This window comes from Epinephelus moara, chromosome 1, assembly GCF_006386435.1.
Source record: "Epinephelus moara isolate mb chromosome 1, YSFRI_EMoa_1.0, whole genome shotgun sequence".
Lineage (NCBI taxonomy): Eukaryota > Metazoa > Chordata > Actinopteri > Perciformes > Serranidae > Epinephelus > Epinephelus moara.
This window is the reverse complement of record NC_065506.1, coordinates 24,028,900-24,048,142: the sequence shown is the minus strand read 5'-3', so window position 1 is coordinate 24,048,142 and position 19,243 is coordinate 24,028,900. Positions and strand designations below refer to the sequence as shown.

At 40.2% G+C, this 19,243-nt stretch overlaps 1 protein-coding gene across 1 annotated transcript in view; it reads right to left on the bottom strand.

The window, feature by feature from the left end:
- Positions 1–3,226: 3,226 nt before the first annotated feature.
- The window catches only part of hnf4b (hepatic nuclear factor 4, beta), a 61,674-nt gene continuing 45,657 nt past the window's right edge, over positions 3,227–19,243 (bottom strand). The window contains 13 exon segments of the mRNA XM_050050375.1: positions 3,227–3,588; positions 3,817–3,886; positions 4,024–4,111; positions 4,113–4,269; positions 5,627–5,679; positions 5,681–5,767; positions 6,951–7,029; positions 7,112–7,115; positions 7,181–7,336; positions 8,001–8,107; positions 9,608–9,646; positions 9,649–9,695; positions 11,848–11,996. Coding sequence (XP_049906332.1) covers positions 3,545–3,588; positions 3,817–3,886; positions 4,024–4,111; positions 4,113–4,269; positions 5,627–5,679; positions 5,681–5,767; positions 6,951–7,029; positions 7,112–7,115; positions 7,181–7,336; positions 8,001–8,107; positions 9,608–9,646; positions 9,649–9,695; positions 11,848–11,996 — 1,080 coding nt within the window. The 3' untranslated portion in view covers positions 3,227–3,544.

The window sequence follows — 19,243 nt, the reverse complement described above, 5'->3', positions numbered from 1 at the left end:
TACTTCACAGAGACAGCAAACAAGCTCAACGACATAGCCAAATGTAAGTAAGATGCTGAATGTATTAAACTGTGTGGACCTTGAACTAATGATTAAGAAGAAATCTGGACCCTGTGGCTGGACCAGTTAGTAACCACTGGTTTAATCAGTATGAAGCCTCCATGCTGAGTAGCTGGTGACCTATGGGAGGCCTTGTAGGGGTTCTCTGCCTTCTATTTTTGCTCCACTCCAGTCAGGGAGCGTAACATTGTCCTAGTGTTTGGTTCTATAGGTTAAGTTAGTTTTATTTTTTTAGTTAGTGCAGGTTTTTTCTTTTATTGGGCCTTGGAGGCCTTGGTGCCATATAAGCTTCTTATACTTTAAAGTGTTTCAGTAGCCTTTTCTGGTCATTTTGGTACATTTATTGAAAGGTTTAGGGAATCTTGTTATGTTACTCCCTCTGAGTAACATGACATGACATGACATGTTGTTAAAGTGGCCAGTAAGATAAGTGGTGTTACACTGTCTAATCTGTCTAATATTGTCTGCAAGAGAGCAGTTTCTACGGCTCAAGATATTTTACAACGTCCTCTTGATCCTCTGCATGGAGAATTTAAGCCCCTACCCCCCAGTTGCAGAGTTAGACCCCCGAGAGCCAGGTCTAACAGGCTGAATAAATCCTTTATTTCTGAGGCCAGCAAACTGTTAAATGGTCACGATGACCTAACTGATGATTAGTTACCCTTTTAACTACTGGAGGCTGATGATGATGATGGTTTTAGGGATGATATACTCTGGGTCTCTGATTTTCACTTATTGTTAAAATGTTTTTTGTATCAGATGCCTTTGTCGCTGTGCTTTCTCTGTCTCTTTTTTTTACCTGGCTGCAAGACAAGTTTCCCCTCAGGGACAGAAACGTTATAGTTGAAGTTACTTTAGTTTATTTACCCTGTAGGTATTATAAATCTCTTTTTCAAAGGAGCCCTTGAAATGTCATATCCTGCCGTATTTTTTTGGTGGTGTGAAACAAAGATTTCAAGAGGCATAAATTTGTTTACAGAAAAATGTTTCCATGTTTCTGTTTCCAAGTTTTACTCCTACACGGGGAAATAGTGAAAAGATTTTATCTCCTGATCCCCCCTCTCCTGCTGATGGCGAGTGCAGGTCAACACGGACCTCTTAACCTAAATCTCAGGCAGACCTGTGATTAGCAAGCTAAAACGATCAGCTCTCCATTTTTGAATTTGTGTCCAGGAAAGTGTCAAAAAAAAAAAAAAAAGAGGCCAGTTGGAGCACATGGAAGAGGACGGTTCAGGGCAACGAGTAGAAGAGGTTACAGCTCTGCTATCTTTTCGACCAGCCTTTTGGGAACACCTTGAAGGCATGGGTGGATTATGAGAAAATGGGCCCCTGGATACAGATATGCAAAAGGTCCCAACACCCCTCAAACACAGGAGAAAGAAGAAAGTTTTGTGTCTTTTTGAGGTCATTTTGTGTCTTAATTAGTTGTTTTGTGTCTCTTTGCACTTCCTTTGCATCTCTTTGTGGTTAGTTTAGGTCTCTTCCTGGTTGGTAAGTGTTACAGTGTGACATTTTGCAGATGAAGGCCAGGGTGGCCCTTGTGTCATTGGGCCTCTGTGCTCAGTAAGCCGACCTATGCTGCCAGCACAAAAAAAAAGATCATCTGATCCTCTGGCTCATGACAGCATGGAGCCTTTATCAGCATGCGTTTGATAGATAGCAGGGAAGCACCTACCGTATGACAGGTCAAAGGTCAACCACAAAGCTAACACAGACAGATAGAAATTCCCACACATGAATGAATTACAAGACAATGACTCCCCCATCACAGACACTAAAAGGAGTGTCTGACACTGTCTAACTCCTTGCCAAAGTTTCCTGCCACAATAAATCCACTCTGATACTCCTCTCCACAAGTATTTTACAAATACTATAATGTACTACATAAATATTCTATCCTGAGGTGCAGGTCATATTTTATTATGTTGCTGCTGTACAGCTCATCTCGATCTAATCTGTCTGTCCATGCTGTCCTCCACGGTGTCCCACTGCCACAGCAATTTGTCTTTCTTCCATTGAGTGGGATTTGGCTGCTCTATATGAGCTAATGCTTTGTATGCGGCTGACGAGAGTGCAAGCCAAGCACAAACTGTATATGCCAGTCAGTGAAATGTAAACTTTCAGAAGACTTCCCCCGTCTGTAGAGAAACCCCCCCCCCCCCCCCCCCCATTACATTAAACCACTTAGCTTTATGGGATTATATAATGTTATATAACTTATTTCAACAGCAGAGATTCATCCACTGATTGGTTATATAACTTATTTCAACAGCAGAGATTCATCCACTGATTGGGTTCAGGCTGAATGTCACAGACCTGATACCGTCTAAAATGGAAAGAGAAGACGTCACTTTTTAGCTAATTTCTGTGATGCATGAGTATTTTTTCAAGAAAGCATGAATGCTCAGTCTTAAGAACGGAGGAATTAACATTCAATATCTTGTTTAGATTATACGCTCTGTTGTGGATATGGTTGCCATCGGCTTCAGGGGGGAATAAAGGACAGATTTCGGTCTCTTTTATTTTAGGGATTCAGTAATTAGATGTAAAAACAAACTGAGTAGCTAGACAGAGACATGGTGTCATTATCTAAAACACACTTTTGTCGTCAGGTTATATTGCATCATTGCAGGCATTCTGGGTCACTGCGCAGCTGAGCACCCTCATCCCGCACCAGGATGAGGATAGCTTGTGATAGTGCATGTTTTCTTATGACTGATGTCACTTATGAGATTGTTTTTTACTTAAATCCTCATTATACTGAACTGACTCTTGCAGTAAACCCAATTTGGCCATGGTACTTGAAATACAACTATTTCTAGATTCTGACAGTACAAACCTTTGACCACACAAGTCAAGGTCTTTATTTGCAGAGACAAGCTTGACCCACAGGGGCCAAAAAATGTGTTTCTGAGCAGGCTTTGTGCACCCTCTGCTGGCAGGTTCTGGGACATTCGCTTCAGCTCCATATCCAGGTCTATCACACTGGATGTGATAGGAATGAGAGATGCTTATGCTTAGTTACAGTATAGCACAGTGCAATGTAAACTTATTTGCATATGTCAGTAGTTCTATTTTAAATGCTTTCCAGATATAGCTCCAAGTTTTTATTTATCCTTGTGATGTGTTGAATGTTATTAATTCTGTTTCATGTGTTCCTGTATGAAATAATACTCAAATTTTATTCATATTCTGTTTCATACAAAAGAGCAACACTGGATACAAAGATGTATTATTAAATGAAGGATTGTTGTGGCATAACGTTTGTTGGTCCAAGTGAACAAAACAAGTTTTCCCCCAGTAGTGAGGAACACACAATGTGTAAATATGTGGCTGTGTGTTTATATGATTGTCTGTGTTCTGTCTCATGCTCATAACACCCCTCCACTCCGCGGTTGTTTTTGTCCTTGAGGTGTGTTTTGGTGTGGATAGGTGTCTCTGGTATGCCGTGGGCCAGTTGGCAGCATCACCATGTCTGTACACCTCAGTGCCAGTCTGTGGGGGCAGCAGGGAAGCCACTTGAAAGAGCTGTGTGAGACAGACAGACATCAGCAGTGGCATTTAGCACATGAGGGTTCAGTGTCTATCAATACATTTCAATTTCATGTCAACAAAGTATGATGGTGAAAGACAGTTAGACTTGAAAATCATCTACATTGTTGCTCATTTAAAAGTAAATGCTGCTTAGATATACAGTGCTTTATAGTGGTGTGTGTGTTCAAAACTTTTGTGATAGGTTGAATTGTAAATACTCACATGTTGAAACGTGAGAGATGAGAAAGCTGAAGTGTGTAGGTGAAGCTCTTTGCTCCTTTTGCTGTGAGAGCTCAGTGTAAACATACAATTACATAATGAGAGAGTCTTGATTATGACACCAGCACAAACTCAGTGCCGTTAAAAATTAACATACTTTGCATTTTCAATCCATTTCTTGCTAGTACATTCTGCAACAGTGTCTCCCACCTGTACGCAGTCCCTGTCCTGTTTATGGCTCCTTCCCTCCTGCAGCAGGTTGTCTCTTCTGCTTTCACCCAGCAGCTGTGTTACGTGGAGTCTCCACCATCTGCCAGGCCACACTTTGCAGGGGAGGCAGGATCGGCAGGAACACCCCAGATCTCCCCTGCTGCTCACAGGTTGCCTCTTTTAGCAGCAGATGGGCCTGGAAACGCAGATGTCGAAAAACCTGAGAACTCTCCGAACCCAGACAGTCTGCGAGACAAAGGTAAGAGGACATACACGAAGCAGGAGAGCGCACCCAGTCAACAAAAGGCTATCAATGTCAGGGAATCAGGGAATGATTAACACTGACATTGCTCAAGAAGGGCAAGACTTCATTCATATAAGATCATGAAGACAAGAATTGTGTAATGAGTAAAAAAGACATGAATGAAACAAAGAGATAAGGTTTAATTGCACTGTATTATAATTACGTATGACAATAAAAATGTGAGTATAATGTTTTGCAGGCACAGAAGTTAAGAAGTGTCTGTTATTGCACCATTTTTGTTTAACAGTGATTAATCAGAGTATCAGCCAATTATGTTGAGGGAGTCCTTTGCAGTTGCCAGTATACCATTGTAAGTTTCCTTTTCTCCATATAAGATGACAGATAATGTAGTAATGAGTTGAAATCCCGTTATAGATCTCTACACGGCCCTCACATCCAGCATCTAGTCTTGGGCAAGAGTGTTTCCTGAAGTCTGTAAGTTGTTATTTTTAAATCAGAAAAGAATTTATTTTCTGGCCAAAGCAAGCAGTTTTATTAAGATGGGGGAAAAATTAAACCATCAAGAGGCTCCTTTCTGGCAGACTGTAGGAAAACAGAACAGGGTAATTTTAGCTCCAGTTCATAAAATGGGATTTAGCTCTTTAGTTTCAGGAGATAAATAATTATTACTACTACAGAAGTCTTTGTTTTGCTCTGTTAGCCAATAGGAGATGTCGTTAAATCATCAAGCCAAAGTATTATCATTTGAAATAAAATATCAGCAGGAAACATAGTATAGTCCCATGTATGTGTAAACTACTTTTATATTGTGGAAGAGCTTTGTTATCGTTAATTGTAGTCAGAACGGAGAAGTTTCCCTCCATCCTGTATAGGTACAGTAGTGTTTTTCACAGTAAGAAAGAAGTAGAAACTTTTTAATGGTGATGACTGAAAAGAAATCAAAGTTCTGCAATAATCCCAAGCCTAGTTTTATGGAGGCTATCACTGCAAGGCTGTGGGGCAGAGTTGAATCAATCCAGTCCTCAGGCCCTTTGGTCCCCCAGCTTGCCTCTACTGCTTCTGCCTCAGGTAAATGGGCCATTAAGTTCAGCAGGCAGCCACCTGACTGTCAAGAAGCTCACCACATGCTATATATTATAGCATTAGAGAAATCTCAGTGAAACATGCTGAAGCCAGACAACTCAGACTAAACTAAGGATGCAAAAGGCAAGGGAAATAAACACACACAAGAGAGAACATCAAAAGAAGTTATTCTTTGTCTGGTGCGATGGATGAGGACATGTAGCAGAACTGAAATTACAATCCACTGTCTCACTCTCACAGACTGACTGGACTGACCTGGGGCAAAGACAACAATGGTTCTGAGGAAAGTAAACTCTTTGTCTGTGAAGTTTGACCAGCTCCTCCTGGATTCTGAAAGCCACTATAGACACCTGTAATTCTGCACCTCTCAGGGGGATCACAGAGTCGTTGCCTGCTCAATAAACATAAACACATCCATTCTTATGCAAGATATTTCAGCATGAAGATTACTGTAAATACCTGCAACACTTAAATGGACAGTTCAACCCAAAATACATATTTTTCCTCTTACCTGTAGTGCTATTTATTAATATAGATTGTTTTGGTATGAGCTGCCAAGTGGTTGTAGAGATGTCTGCTTTCTCTAGAATATAAATATAATAAAAAAAATGTAAATTATAGCTAAAAAAAAACAACATTTGAAAAACTCAACAGCATTGTCTCTTTTCTGAAATCATGACTCGGTTACTCAAGATACTCCACAGACCTTGTTGTGAGCAGTTTCATGTAGGAGCTATTTTCTTTCTGCTGAACTAAACCCGCCAACTGTATTATTGCACAGAAGGAAGCGTGCATCTACTCATGGACAAGAGGCTTGTGCCAGTGCTAGATGTAAACATTAATGGCATCCTCCTCAGCTGAGCTGTAAAGTTAGCTAGCTCAGTTGTGCTAGGTGAGCAAGCAGTAATAAAAATAATAAAAAACTTTATTTATATAGCACCTCTCAAACAAGAAATGCAGCACAAAGTTGCAACAGCGTGAAGCGTAAAAAGAAAGAGTTTCAGACCTGTATCAAGAGTTAAATGCTAAAGTGAACAGATACATTTTTAGCTTTCTTTTAAAAATATTTAGCAAGCTAGCTTCCCTGATATCTGCAGGTAGTGTGTTCCACAGCTTTGGGGCATAACTGACAAAGGCTGCATCCCTGATCTTCTTCTGGCTGTTGCTGGATGTAGATGCACACGTCCTTGTGCATGGTGATGTGGTTAGTGGGTGTAGTCTGGTAGAGAGAAAATAGTTCCTACATGAAATTGCTTACAACAAGATATCTTAAGCAGGTTATGACTTCTAAAGAGACATTGCTGTTAAGTTTTCAAATGTATGTTTTGGGCACTTTGAGCACCACAAGCCGAGTGCCATCTACACCCATTATATTTGAGAGAAGGCAGACATCTCTACAGTCGTTATTCCCAACACTCAGCAACTTACAAGAAAGCAATCTAGACTGATAAATAGCACCACAGGTAAGAGGGAATATATGCATTTTTGATTTTGGGGTTATTGTCCCTTTAAATCAAATAGTAACCTTGGCACATAAATGATGGTGAACTACAAAAATGCTTTATCTTTTCTTCCTTGAAGAATGAGATTGTAATAAGATAAAGAGCGTCTTGCTGCCTCGAGGAAAAGACGTTCTGCAGATTGGGTTTGTAACAGACCTACACACCAACACACACAGGCTTCATGTCACATACCAAAAACCTGAACTGACAAATGCAAACACTGTGTGAAACAAAGTACAAAGCTCCTGTTACATTCTTCTGCACTGACAGAATCTTAAATTCTTTAGGTATTTGGTCCTCTTTGTACCCTGTCTTCCATCGGGAGGGTACACAACTCTGGAATGTGTTTTTCCCCTTCCACCAGCAGGAGGAGTTGCTGCTTCATGGACTGGTACACGTCTCCCACGCAGGCTGTCTTCTTGGTGTTGATGTCATGACTCCTAGGTGAGACCAGAGCTGGTAACTGAGAATAGCAAAGCATAATGTGAGTTCACAATGGTCTCAGGTGATACCGCAATGTGGGAATGAACCTTTCCAGAAGGTGTGTGAGTGTGTATGCGTGGACGGAGATAAATGGGGGGATGAGGAAGGTGATGATGCTTCTAGGTGTATGAGTGCTTTGGCACTCGGAGAGCTGCGAAGGTTAAAGCAAGACAAGGCAGGTAGAGGAGGTTTTTCATGGACCTGGGGTAAACAATGCTGGATGGAGACCACACAATCCCAGTAGTATGTGCTGTAGTGGCTCATTTACCAATCATCTAATTTATTTCTGTGCGTTTCTTTTACATGGAAAAGCATATATCTGGTTGTTATTATGCATTTGAAGGTAACTGAACATCGGCACACAATCCCAGACCTAGTGGTGCAATTAAATGGGCTATGATTAGATGGGGTCCCTCGACTATTTTGTTATTTCTAAGAAGTAACTGAATCCAGCCCACAGCTAGACTCCCCACACAGTTTAATGGCTGCCTGTCTAAAATGTACCATGTATCTTCATCTCTGGTCTTAATCCACATGATGTTCAGAAACAGGTAAGGGATTTTTGGCTGGCATGTTTAAGAAATATAAGGGTTAACTCCTGATGCAGAACTTTTTATCTGAGATCTTGAGCAACGGCGTTTCACCTGTTGCACACTGGCCTCTGCCCACAGAAGCACGCCGATGGACAGAGCACCCACTGTCTGTCCCTTGGCTCTGTGAGTGCTGATGCAGTCTCTCTCATTCTGAACAGCTGGAGATTAAAGAGAGGAAAGAACCATCAGAGAAGTTTCTTGGCTTCTCCAGACTTCACCTCTGCTCTCCACTTCTCGACTCGCCTCGGCTGCAAACATCTCCCGAAAGAAAAGACCTACTCTTTGCCTCCACAAAGTCCCTCTATTCTCTGTGACATTGAAGCTGCTGTTCGTGCTAACATTAGCCATGCCAAATATTGCCTACTACGCAAATGTGGCAGAAATTAGAAAGAAAATCCCTTTTTTCAGGAGCCTCCTGACGTGTGTCTGTTTTAGGATGGTAGTAGTAGTAGTGTAGTAGTGGGGAGTTGTGGCGATGTGGTATGATTGGGTAGAAAAGTGTGTCTTACATTTTATCCTGGGTGTATAAATGCTGTGACTAATCTCTTTGTCTCTTCATTTTTCTCCTCCTTTCTATTACTTATCCACCCAAAGTTTCTCCCTGATAAAAAAAAACAGTGATTGTGAAGATAAATATAGAGACAATATTTTCTGATCCATCCTTTTAAGTATGAAGTACAAAGTTGTAGAAACTGTTTAAATCCTGTTCATCCCGTAGACCTGTGTTTATTTGATATATTTTTATTTGATATTCTGATGTTGACAGAAGCTTCTAATATTTGCCGCTGACAATAAAAAGTGGGCGTGGGTGCCTGGATGCTTGATGGTGTGGATTATGTTTAGTGGAAGAGATGTCATCACATGTTGATGACCCCTCTGCGAGAGTCATTAGAAACAGAGCAATCTGGATGGCCCCAGACTGATTCCAATATGGCTCTACAAAGTCAGACAACAGGGCCGAGTGTCGGAGTAATCAGTCATCAGAGCTGTCCTCTCAGCAACCAATCAGGAGCGTATTAATCAAACTAGAGGAGGAGAAGGAGCGGGAGGCGCCCTCTGCGCTCCACTGACATGGTCCTGCATGACAATGTCCCAAATGAATCTTCTGTGGAACATCAGGAGTAAACAGTTTCAGGGAGCGTGCTCGGAGGAAAAGTACAAAATGACTGGCTGCCGGAGGAGTCTTGTTTAATGCTTTACTTATGTGTTTCTACCACAGCTGCACTCCTGGCTTCATTTGAAAGTGATATTACAGCATGTTATGCAAACCAGGCGAATTAGCGAAGTAAACATTTAAATTAGTAGCCTTGGCCTCCACTTCAGGGGGTTGTGAGCAACATCTTTCCAGAAATCTGCAGAGCAAATATTTGCCTATGCTCAGCCATGTTAATTATTTATGTAGAGGCTATTCATGGCTCCTCTGATAGCATCTCCTTGCTCATGTGTGGGAGTCAATAGAAGATAAGATGTACACACTGCACATAAACACACCCATTGTTACTCAAGGCAGACACACAAATATTTTTCTCTCTATTAAACCACCCCTGATCCCTTATCTTTTCATTAAAGTGGACATGACATGTTCAGAATACAAGGTTCTTGTGGTTTCATTTCATTTTAAAATTTTAAACACTGAAGGTGCATTGTATTCCAATAACTTCCCTTACTAATTCCAGTCTTGAAACATTAATGGAGTGACGACACTGGTTCTTTTTGTCTTAGTCCACAGTACACTGCCTGTTGAATCTGAGAACGCACAGTGTACAAACACAAATGCACACACTCTATTTAACACAGCTGTTGGATTATATTAAAAGAATGCTCCGCAGATGCAGCATTGCACGTTTTGTCTGACTCACATTTAAAAAAACAAGCTCAAAATCTACGCAGCAGAGCCAAAGATATTGTCTTTTCATTCTATGCATTCTTCTTCGTTCCTCCCCCAAAACCTGGTGCCTACATTACCCATAATGCAACCCATCCACTAGCCATTGGCAGGAGCTAATGTAACCTTGAGCCACTAGCCACAAGCAAAAATGAGAAGCGGGCTACAGAGGTCTGGTAAGCTCACTTCTTTCTTCAGCCCCAACTGATGCTGACTCAAGTGATATAGTTTGAGGCAATTTATTAAACTTCACGCTGCTCCCACTGAAGCCACAAGATACTTTACAACTTTTTTTTTTTTTTTTTACAAATGCAGTAGTACTCCACAACACCTGTAAACAGACTGATGTTGGAAATCAGTGGAGTTCCCCTTTAATATTTGTCAGAAGAAAATTACACATGTTGAATATTTTGAGGTTTAGAAATAATTCAACTAATATTATACTTGAGCATTTACATGAATTGATCTGGCAACTCACCGTGCACTCAATTGCACACAATTTTAATGCAAGCTTGGACATGACAGAATCTGATGGCTCAATCACCCGCTCACATGGGAAAGTAAGACCCTACAGCAATATCTCACCATTGATTTAGAGTCCTCTGTCATTATATGTATGATATTGTTTCCATGCCTGGACTGGTCCCAGTGACAAGGACCTTCAGGTTGCTTTTCTATTACGGGGTGAAGTTTCTCCTATGATACATCTCACAGTGGGTGATAACTTTAACACCACAGAATAACCTGTCACTTCAACTTGAATAAACATCTGTTTTGAATTTTCAGCATTATTGTTATTTCTGCTGGTGGATAGTGGCTGTAACAAAGATCTACCTGTGATATGATGGTGGATATTAAAGATCCAGTGTGTAAGATTTAGGGTAACATATTGGCAGAGATTGAATATGATATAATAAACAGGTTTACTTTAGTGTATAATCACCAGAAAAAAGGAATCATCGTGTTTTTGTTACCATAGAAGGAGCCATTTATAGCTACATAGAGAGCGGTTCTCTACCACAGAGATTGTCATATTGCACTGCCATGTTTCTACAGTAGCCCAGAATGGACAAACACAACACTGGCTCTAAAAAGGGCCATTCCAATTTTCAGGTTTTTGCATTTTTGTATTGATCGTCATATTTACTAGCCCGTCTGTGATGAGCAATGCTGGAAAAAAAAAGATTTTTTTTAACTTGACACTAATTTATTCAGTGTTTTTACAGGTTTAGATCACTTGATAATTCAGGTCCTGGTGAAAACTTCCTAAATGTCTGGATCAGAAATAAGGTAAACACATTTAGTTAGAGCAAACATTAGCAGGTGCTGGGCTAGCAGCCTGTCTCTCTCTAGGAAATACACTGATTTGTAATGTGGAACTGTTGTATTCAGTGTTTATAGCGGTTTGTTTTGGAGAGAAGGAGACCTCTGCGGATAATTTGGATCCCAGTAAAAACCATCTAAACATCAGGATCAGAAAAGGGTGAGCACACACAGCAGGTACTGGGAGAGTGGCCCATTTCTGACATCCATGAAACTGCTTTATTCAGCATTTGTAGTCACCAGGGGGTCTCATTTATAAGACAGTACAATGATCCATACTAGAAATGTATGTACAGACAAAAGCCAAAAATGGCGTGCCCCAAAAAATATTCCACAATTTCTACAGGCTTCCACCTGATCATCTGCGTCGCCAATTTCCCATCTCCAAAATGTTTGTAAGCATCGGCCAAAGATTCTTCCATGAAGTCTGCCTTTATAGAACACAACATTTGTGTGGGAAATGGTGTACGCCACTTTCAGGCCTCGTTCTGTGCGTATGCAATGTTTATAAATGAGACCCCTAGTTTGTTTGTTTTGAAGAGGAAGAGACCTCTGCCACTAATGCCCACTAAATCCTATAAACTGGACCTTTAAGATATGTAAGTGAATAATAGTTAAGAATGTGAATAATAGTTAAGAATGTAGGTGAATAATGATCCGTGGTACTGAGGAAGCTTCATGCTGACTCACCTATAGTTGTAAGTCTGGTTGTTGCAAATGCTCCTCCTAAAGAAGGCCTTGCAGCCATCACAGCTGGATGCACCATAATGTTTCGCTGTGACCCTGCCTGCACGTATGGAACAGTGAGTCCTTCCTCCATCGGGCTGTGACAGTGATGAGGTGAGTGGGAAGTATGTCAATATAAAGATACAATATATGGAGAAAATGGAAAAAGTTTGAAAAGAAGACAAGTGATAAACATGAGCAATGTAAGGGAGTAGGATTCTCTATGACCTTTAAGACATGGACCTCTTTTATTTGGTTGCTAATGAATAAGTAAATACCTCTGAGTCTAATCTAATAAGCCCCACAAGCATCTGAGACAGATCACATAGCTGAGAGAACATCAGCTTTGTTAAGAGCAGAAAGGCACCTTGACAGAGACGATCATTCACGATCCCTTTCATCAGCGAAGGCACATAATGAATCTTTTTCCACCTCTGTGAACAGAAATAACCTTGTACATGGACAGAACTTTGCAGCAAGGTGTTGATTGAGAAGTTACAGCCCTTTAGGAATCGGCTGAGCACTGTTTCATAGGTCTGGCAGGAGCAGTGGAGATGATAATAAAAGCAGGGTTATAGGTAAAGATATCACTGCTCTACGTGGCTGCCAGTGCCATGGGCCGCGGAGGAGCACTGCTACTTATTACTCAAGAGGAGGAGGAAACTCCCCATTTAATTAAAGCAGTCAGAGGTCAGCAGCAAGCCAAAGTCCACTACTCTCCTCTGGCTAATTTTACATTCAGCGGTCTGTTTAAATTTATTCTCCTTCCATGTTACTCTAAATTGCATCCTGCCAGTGTTTGATTGCTGCAGGATTGTCTGTCTTAAAAGCACTGACCATCAAATACACATTCATGGTGCAGTGTTCCTGTGCTGATGCTGGTACTGTACAGACCGCAGGCTATAATGTATGTAAATTGCATATTTAGTTTAGGGAGATGAAGCAGCTAGGGATTACAATTTAACAAGGAAAATGCTTTCTGTGGTCAAAGATCAGTTAGATTGAATTAAGAGATTAGAATACATTTGCCTTGCAGTTATCTGGATTTGAAGAGCGGCCTGTTGGTAAAGCTTCTTCATTTAAAGTGGCAAGGAAAAGGGCCTGATTCAACTCAGCTGAGCCCTAATTATAATGATGACAGAGGATAAGATTATGGAGGAAATTAGATCAGAATGTAAACTAATGTAGACTGCTGAAACGATTAGTTGAAGGACAGAAAATTAATCTGCAACTACTTTGATTATTAATTTTTTCATTTAAATTATTTCTGAAGCAAGAACGCCAATATATTACCTGTTTTCAGCTTCTCAGCTGTTATCATATCATTGCAAAGTGTCTCTGGGAAATTCATTCATTCATTTTCCGTAACCACTTATCCTGTTAGGGGTTGCAGGGGGCTTACCAGCTTATCCCAGCTGGCATTGGGCGAGAGGCAGGGTACACTGTGGACAGTTCGCCAGACTATCACAGGGCTGACACATAGAGACAGACAACCATTCACAGTCACATTCACACTTACGACCAATTTAGAGTCACCAATTAACCTGCATGTCTTTGGACTGTGGGAGGAAGCTGGAGCACCCAGAGAAAACCCACACTGAAACAGGGAGAACATGCAAACTCCACACGAAAGGGCTCCCCCACTACTGGTACGAACCTGAAACCCTCTTGCTATTAGGCAACAGTGCTAACCACTGCACCAACATGCTGCCTCTCTGGGAAATTGTGAAGGCCAATTGGTGGATCAAACAATTAATCGACAAAATATTCATTAGATAAATCAGTCATTTGATGCATCTCCAACATGGCTCTCTCTCTGAGAATAGTAAGTGCTGCTATAGGCATAGATTTTGGGGGACACATAGGAGACATGTCCCCCTAAATATTACACACATGAATTTGACCCCTCCTCAGTAAAAACATGAAAGCAGCAGAAGACTTTTATTTTGACAAACTGCTAGAGGGCAACTTACAGATACAACAATGCCTCTGGTTAAACGGGGTGGCAGTACGGAACCTCAAAAGCAATGGTTGCAATCTAGCCTCGCGTCACCAGGCTCTTCACGTATGGGGAAGAGCCTGGTTTCCATTCACTCTGAATTTTGTCTGGATTCTGGTTCCGGTCTAGAGAGCGGATCCGGAATTCACTACATTCACCAAAGTAAAAGTGTTCACCAAAGTAAAACTTTAAATTCTGGAGCACCATCGATTTACAATAAAAGAAAAAGGTTAACTTAATGGCTTGGGGCTTTTCTTGTAAATTATATTCTTTAAATTAAAAAGTTTCACCGCATTTTTATTAGCTTGGTGCTTTTATTTTGATGGAAAGGCAGATAATTCTCAGTACATTTCCCTTCCTGCGTAGTAATCCTTATATCACCACACCAAACTGAGGTGAAAGAGAAGAACTGAATATTGGTCGGGTTGGAAAAGCCTCTGAAGCAGCATTTTACATGAAGAAAGCTATTCACTGTTTAACTTGCTCCTGAAACCTTTTAGTGCATCACTATTAGGTGTGCAAGGTCATCCAGTGGGCCGGATTGGACCCTTTGGGGGACTGGTTCCGGCTCCTGAGCCGTATGTTTGACACCTTGCTCTAGGTGTTGAACTTCTTCATAATGCCACTTGTAAGATTTTGCAAGCTGCTCCCTGATGGTCCACTTCAGTGACGACTCAGTATTGAAATCTGGCCCCACTGTCTATTTGCTTGTCTCTTATCAGTAAAGCATACACAGGGGAGAGTTCAGAGACAGGTTAAACTCACTGTGAAGACCAAAAACAGATAAGACCTGTGAGAAAAGACATGTGACTAACATGTAATATATTCATGACTAACTCATTTTATCAGGAAGATAAATGTCATCAAAAAAATAAAAAAGTCAAGTCCAAAGGTTGCATGCTGGGATGTCTTATCGAATTTTTGCCACACATTCACACCGTATTCTCTTACCTTGGACAATCAATACGGCACAGAAGAGTGATATAGCACAAACAAACACAGCGGGAGACTCTTTATAAGAGTACGGACGATGGCTGATTAACCTTACCTTTAGTTTTAAGGTAAGTGATATTGTACAATGCCATCACAGGGGGTGAAGGTGACATTTGCCTTATTTTTTTTTTTTTTTTTTACATTTTGTTTTTTTTTTTTCCCCATCCCCATAGAGTATTTTACTTTCATGATGGAGAGGGACTTCACTCAATTTTTCACCTTTGCCCCTTGGAGCATGCCATCAGATCTTTGGTGTTATTGATTAGTGCTGGAGTCCCACTACATGTTTACAAATAAAGTTAATCTATATCTCTTTGATTCAGATAGCACATGTATTTGAGATAGTTTGGTTGTCTGTTCAGTCACTAGTGAAACTCCAGAAAAGTCATTATGGCTTAGCAAAACAATTTGCTCTGCATTCTTCAGAAAACTCAAACATAGATAAGATAATTTTTAATTGAAAATAAGTTTATATTTATTCTCTTTGTGGTAAAAGGAGTAAACTCCATGGCATCTAGGAAAATGATGGTCAAGTTTAGGAAGAAAAAATATTTCATGACATCATATTATAGATCTTAATGATATGAAATAATTTGTGTGTGTGTGTGTGTGTGTGTGTGTGTGTGTGTGTGTGTGTGTGTGTGTGTGTGTGTGTGTGTGTATTGAGGCAGAGTTTTGAAAAAGTGAAAGACAGGGATAAAGGTGAACGTGGTGGTCATACCTTTTTTTTTTTTTTTTTTTTTACAAATTATTACAAATTATATGTCAGACCACATATGAGCTTTCCCCGTACTGATATCCATCATACTTTGGTGTAATGGGATTTCCTGGGTGAGTAGCACTCCTTCCTTGAATGTCACGCTAGGCCGCAGGTCAGACCTCCCCTGGCAGTGGCTCGCACACTCAAGCTTTGTTTAGGTGATTGATAGATCACCAAAACCTCAAAGAGGTATGAGGACTGCAGAGTAGGCGCCTGTGCTCTGTGAGTTTCTATCAGGAAAGGGTTAAAAATGACCCATGAATATTGATTGTCTGGCTTGTGAATCTAAAAACGTCACCTGCAATATAAAAAATACATGTTACACCATGAACTGTGTACTACAACTATAAGCTACACATGTTTTCAGCTCTCAAACTTTTATTTTCTCCTTTTAAACTCTCAACAATTTTCTTATGATTGAATGTAATATTAATGTGTTACAACAAAAACTATTACATTTAATTCTGTCCATCTGTTTTAATCGATTCCCTGTGGATGAGGAGATCAGTCATACAGATGAACATCATCCAGGATGAGAGGACAGGATTTTCTGTGTCCACTAGGGGGAGATAGAGTACAACATATCAGAGCAAACCTGCCTCACTTTAAAGTTGTGCAGCAGCCAAAGCTCACTAAACCACTGCATCACCAAGGTAGTTATAAAACACTTTCATAGCTATAATCTATTTGATATTTATTTGTTTGCTCCTAAACAGTGTTGGCTTTTTGCTTTCCTACTCGGATAATGAAAAAGTGTCAGGTCAACATCCATACAACTTTTAGTTTAAATAAATGTGAGCATCCTTTTTTTTTAATGTTAATTGATTTATTATTGAATTAATCAAACATATCGAAGATGCGTTGGCATGATCATGATTCTTTGTCCTGAATGAAAGATTGTCTGCTTATATGCTTACTTCCTAGTATGGAGTGGCACCCCCAGAAAATGTTTATAGGGGTGGCCATATGGGGCCACTGAAAATCTAAACTAAATCAAAACTAAAAGTCTTGACTGAAATTAAAGAGTTCGCTTATGCTGTTGTAGCATATAGGTTAGCTGAAAATGATGTAAGTATGGAGAGTTGATATACTTTGGTTTCTTATTTTACAATTAATGTCAATTAATGTTGATTTTCAAATACTTCTTATTGTTTTTAAATGTTTTAATGGTTTAGGTAATTAAGTGTATTTTTTTTTGTTTTAAGTGTTATTATTGTTATTGTCTCCCCTTTTTTAAGAATAATGATAATAATAATGCCGTCCTATTTTATTTGGTTTTATCATGTCCTGCTGGTTTTTACATATGTAATACCTTATTATCTTATATGATATTTTAGGTTTGTCATGTATGATATATCTTAAGCACATTGAGTTTATGCTTGTCATATGAAATGTGCTATATAAATAAAGTTGACCTGACTTGACTAATTGCCTGATGTGCATGAACTAATACCGAAACAGTTAACATTTTGAGTTCCACAGCAATCATGTTTTAATGTGTTATGTATCTATATATGTTACACAGTTCATTGTTCTTCAGATAGGCTGGTTATCCTGTTTCTCATACAGACAAACATATAGCTTTACTTTAAATGGATACATTGACTATAAGGAACAAAACATTTACTTGGAACAACCCTTCTCAAGTTCAGGAGAGACTCATGGGTACCCAGAGGACCCATTTTCATTCAGGTACCTTGAGGTGGGAGTTCAAGAGACTCCTTGGGAAATGGCGATGCCAGTTGATCCCTCGCCAAAAGGTAGCCTAAATTTAGAGTGATATTTAGCCCCCATCCTGACAGGCTATGCCTACATGGTTGGCACCAATGGATGTCTTTGGTTGCCTAGTTTCACAAGATACACTTTCACTAGCTTAAAAAATGAACCTGCCGAAGCCTCTTAAAGGCAGTGAGGGCCAGTGATCGTATCACCTTGGGGGCACCACTGCCAGCGTGTCCTGTATTTGGGTAAAAACTCTCCAGAAACCCTCCTTTCATTTGTTTGACTCCTTTGACTTACATACTGTAGACTTGTTATTGGCTTTTACACATTTATATGAAATGGAAAAGATGTTTTTCCTACACTTAAAAAGGAAGAGCAAAAGCTAACCATGGTGAAGATTACATATATGCAACTACACACCAAACTACACTGCTACAACTACAAGCTATAATAACATTACATTTTCATTTTGTTTTACATTTTGTCAAAATAAAACAATAAAGCCTGCAATGTGTGTACAGCATCTTGCATTCATCACAGAATGCAGTACACATAAAGACAAGGACATTCATAAAAACAAAGCAAAGTCCATTGTATAGTAATTTATCACACCTCAGGAGGAAAAAACTCAGTCTCTTCTCAGGCCTTTTCTCCTGCCCTGACATACTGTCTGGCTGCAATCTCTGAGCTCTGACCAGCTCCAAGTGTGACCCTCAGTCACATAAATAATTTACGCTTTTCCAGAATTACAATAGAAATGAAAGAGCGCCACACAACAGATACAGGTTAGAAAACAGTAAATAAATGAAATAAAATATTCTGGATATGTCTGCTCTTTAGATAAGAGCAGTTTCTGTGGAACATTTCTCCAGCCCAAACAAGGTCTGACACATTTGTCTCAGTGAATTTGATTAATAAAGCTAGATCTCAAATCTCCACCTGAATACCAATGCAATGATAAACCCTCAAAGATTAATATGATGTACAGTACAAAAAAATGAAGCCTTTGGAGTTTCATTCAAAAATGGGGGGTAGAGTAAAACAAAGCAGCAAAAATTGGTCATAAAAGCATGGTAAGCGCATGATTTAGTGGGGCGATAAAGAGTGGAAAGGTGGCCATTCATCATGGAGGCTAGCTCACCAGGAGAGGGCCTGTCACAGACACCACCAGGTCTGGGAGGCATTTCGAGAGAGAGACAGAGAGAGAGAGAGAGACTCCAGTTGCCCCCCACAACCTGTTTGTCCCAATGTCTTTTCCAGATGGACACATACAGACCTCAGATGGGTGACGAGCGCTTTGTCTTTCCTGCAACTCCATTGTCACAGCTGCGTTGAGGGATGGATGTTGTTAACTGCAAAGTAGAGGACCAGACGTAGGAAAGCTTAGAGCTGCAGGACCAGATGATGGGAACAGAAGAAGCTTTACTGTGGTAACACCATATTATACTATAACAATACAGGGCCATATACTGAAAACATCCACCCTCATCAATGAGCTGCAAATGTCTCTTGAAAAGGACCCAAATTTGGTGTGCACCTAGTTGCAGTCTATAAGGCACATCGACAAAACATCAAAGAACAAAACACCAAATAGATGTACAGTCATTTGTTGAAAATAAACCCACTTACATTTTTATGATTGAAACAGATACCTTTGGGTCACTTGAAGCTCCATGAAGAATTAATACCTTCTCTCAACACCTGCGGTTGCCTTAGTGTTTCTGGGTATGTTGCACTGGAGTAACTATTAGAACCACACAAGCAAATCTGTGCGTCACCATACATGAGGATTCGTTTATCTCTCAAATACATCATACATCTGTCTTTTTACTCAGCTACAGCCACTTTGACGAGGTCCATGAGAAAATTCCAGAGAGAAGTGACTG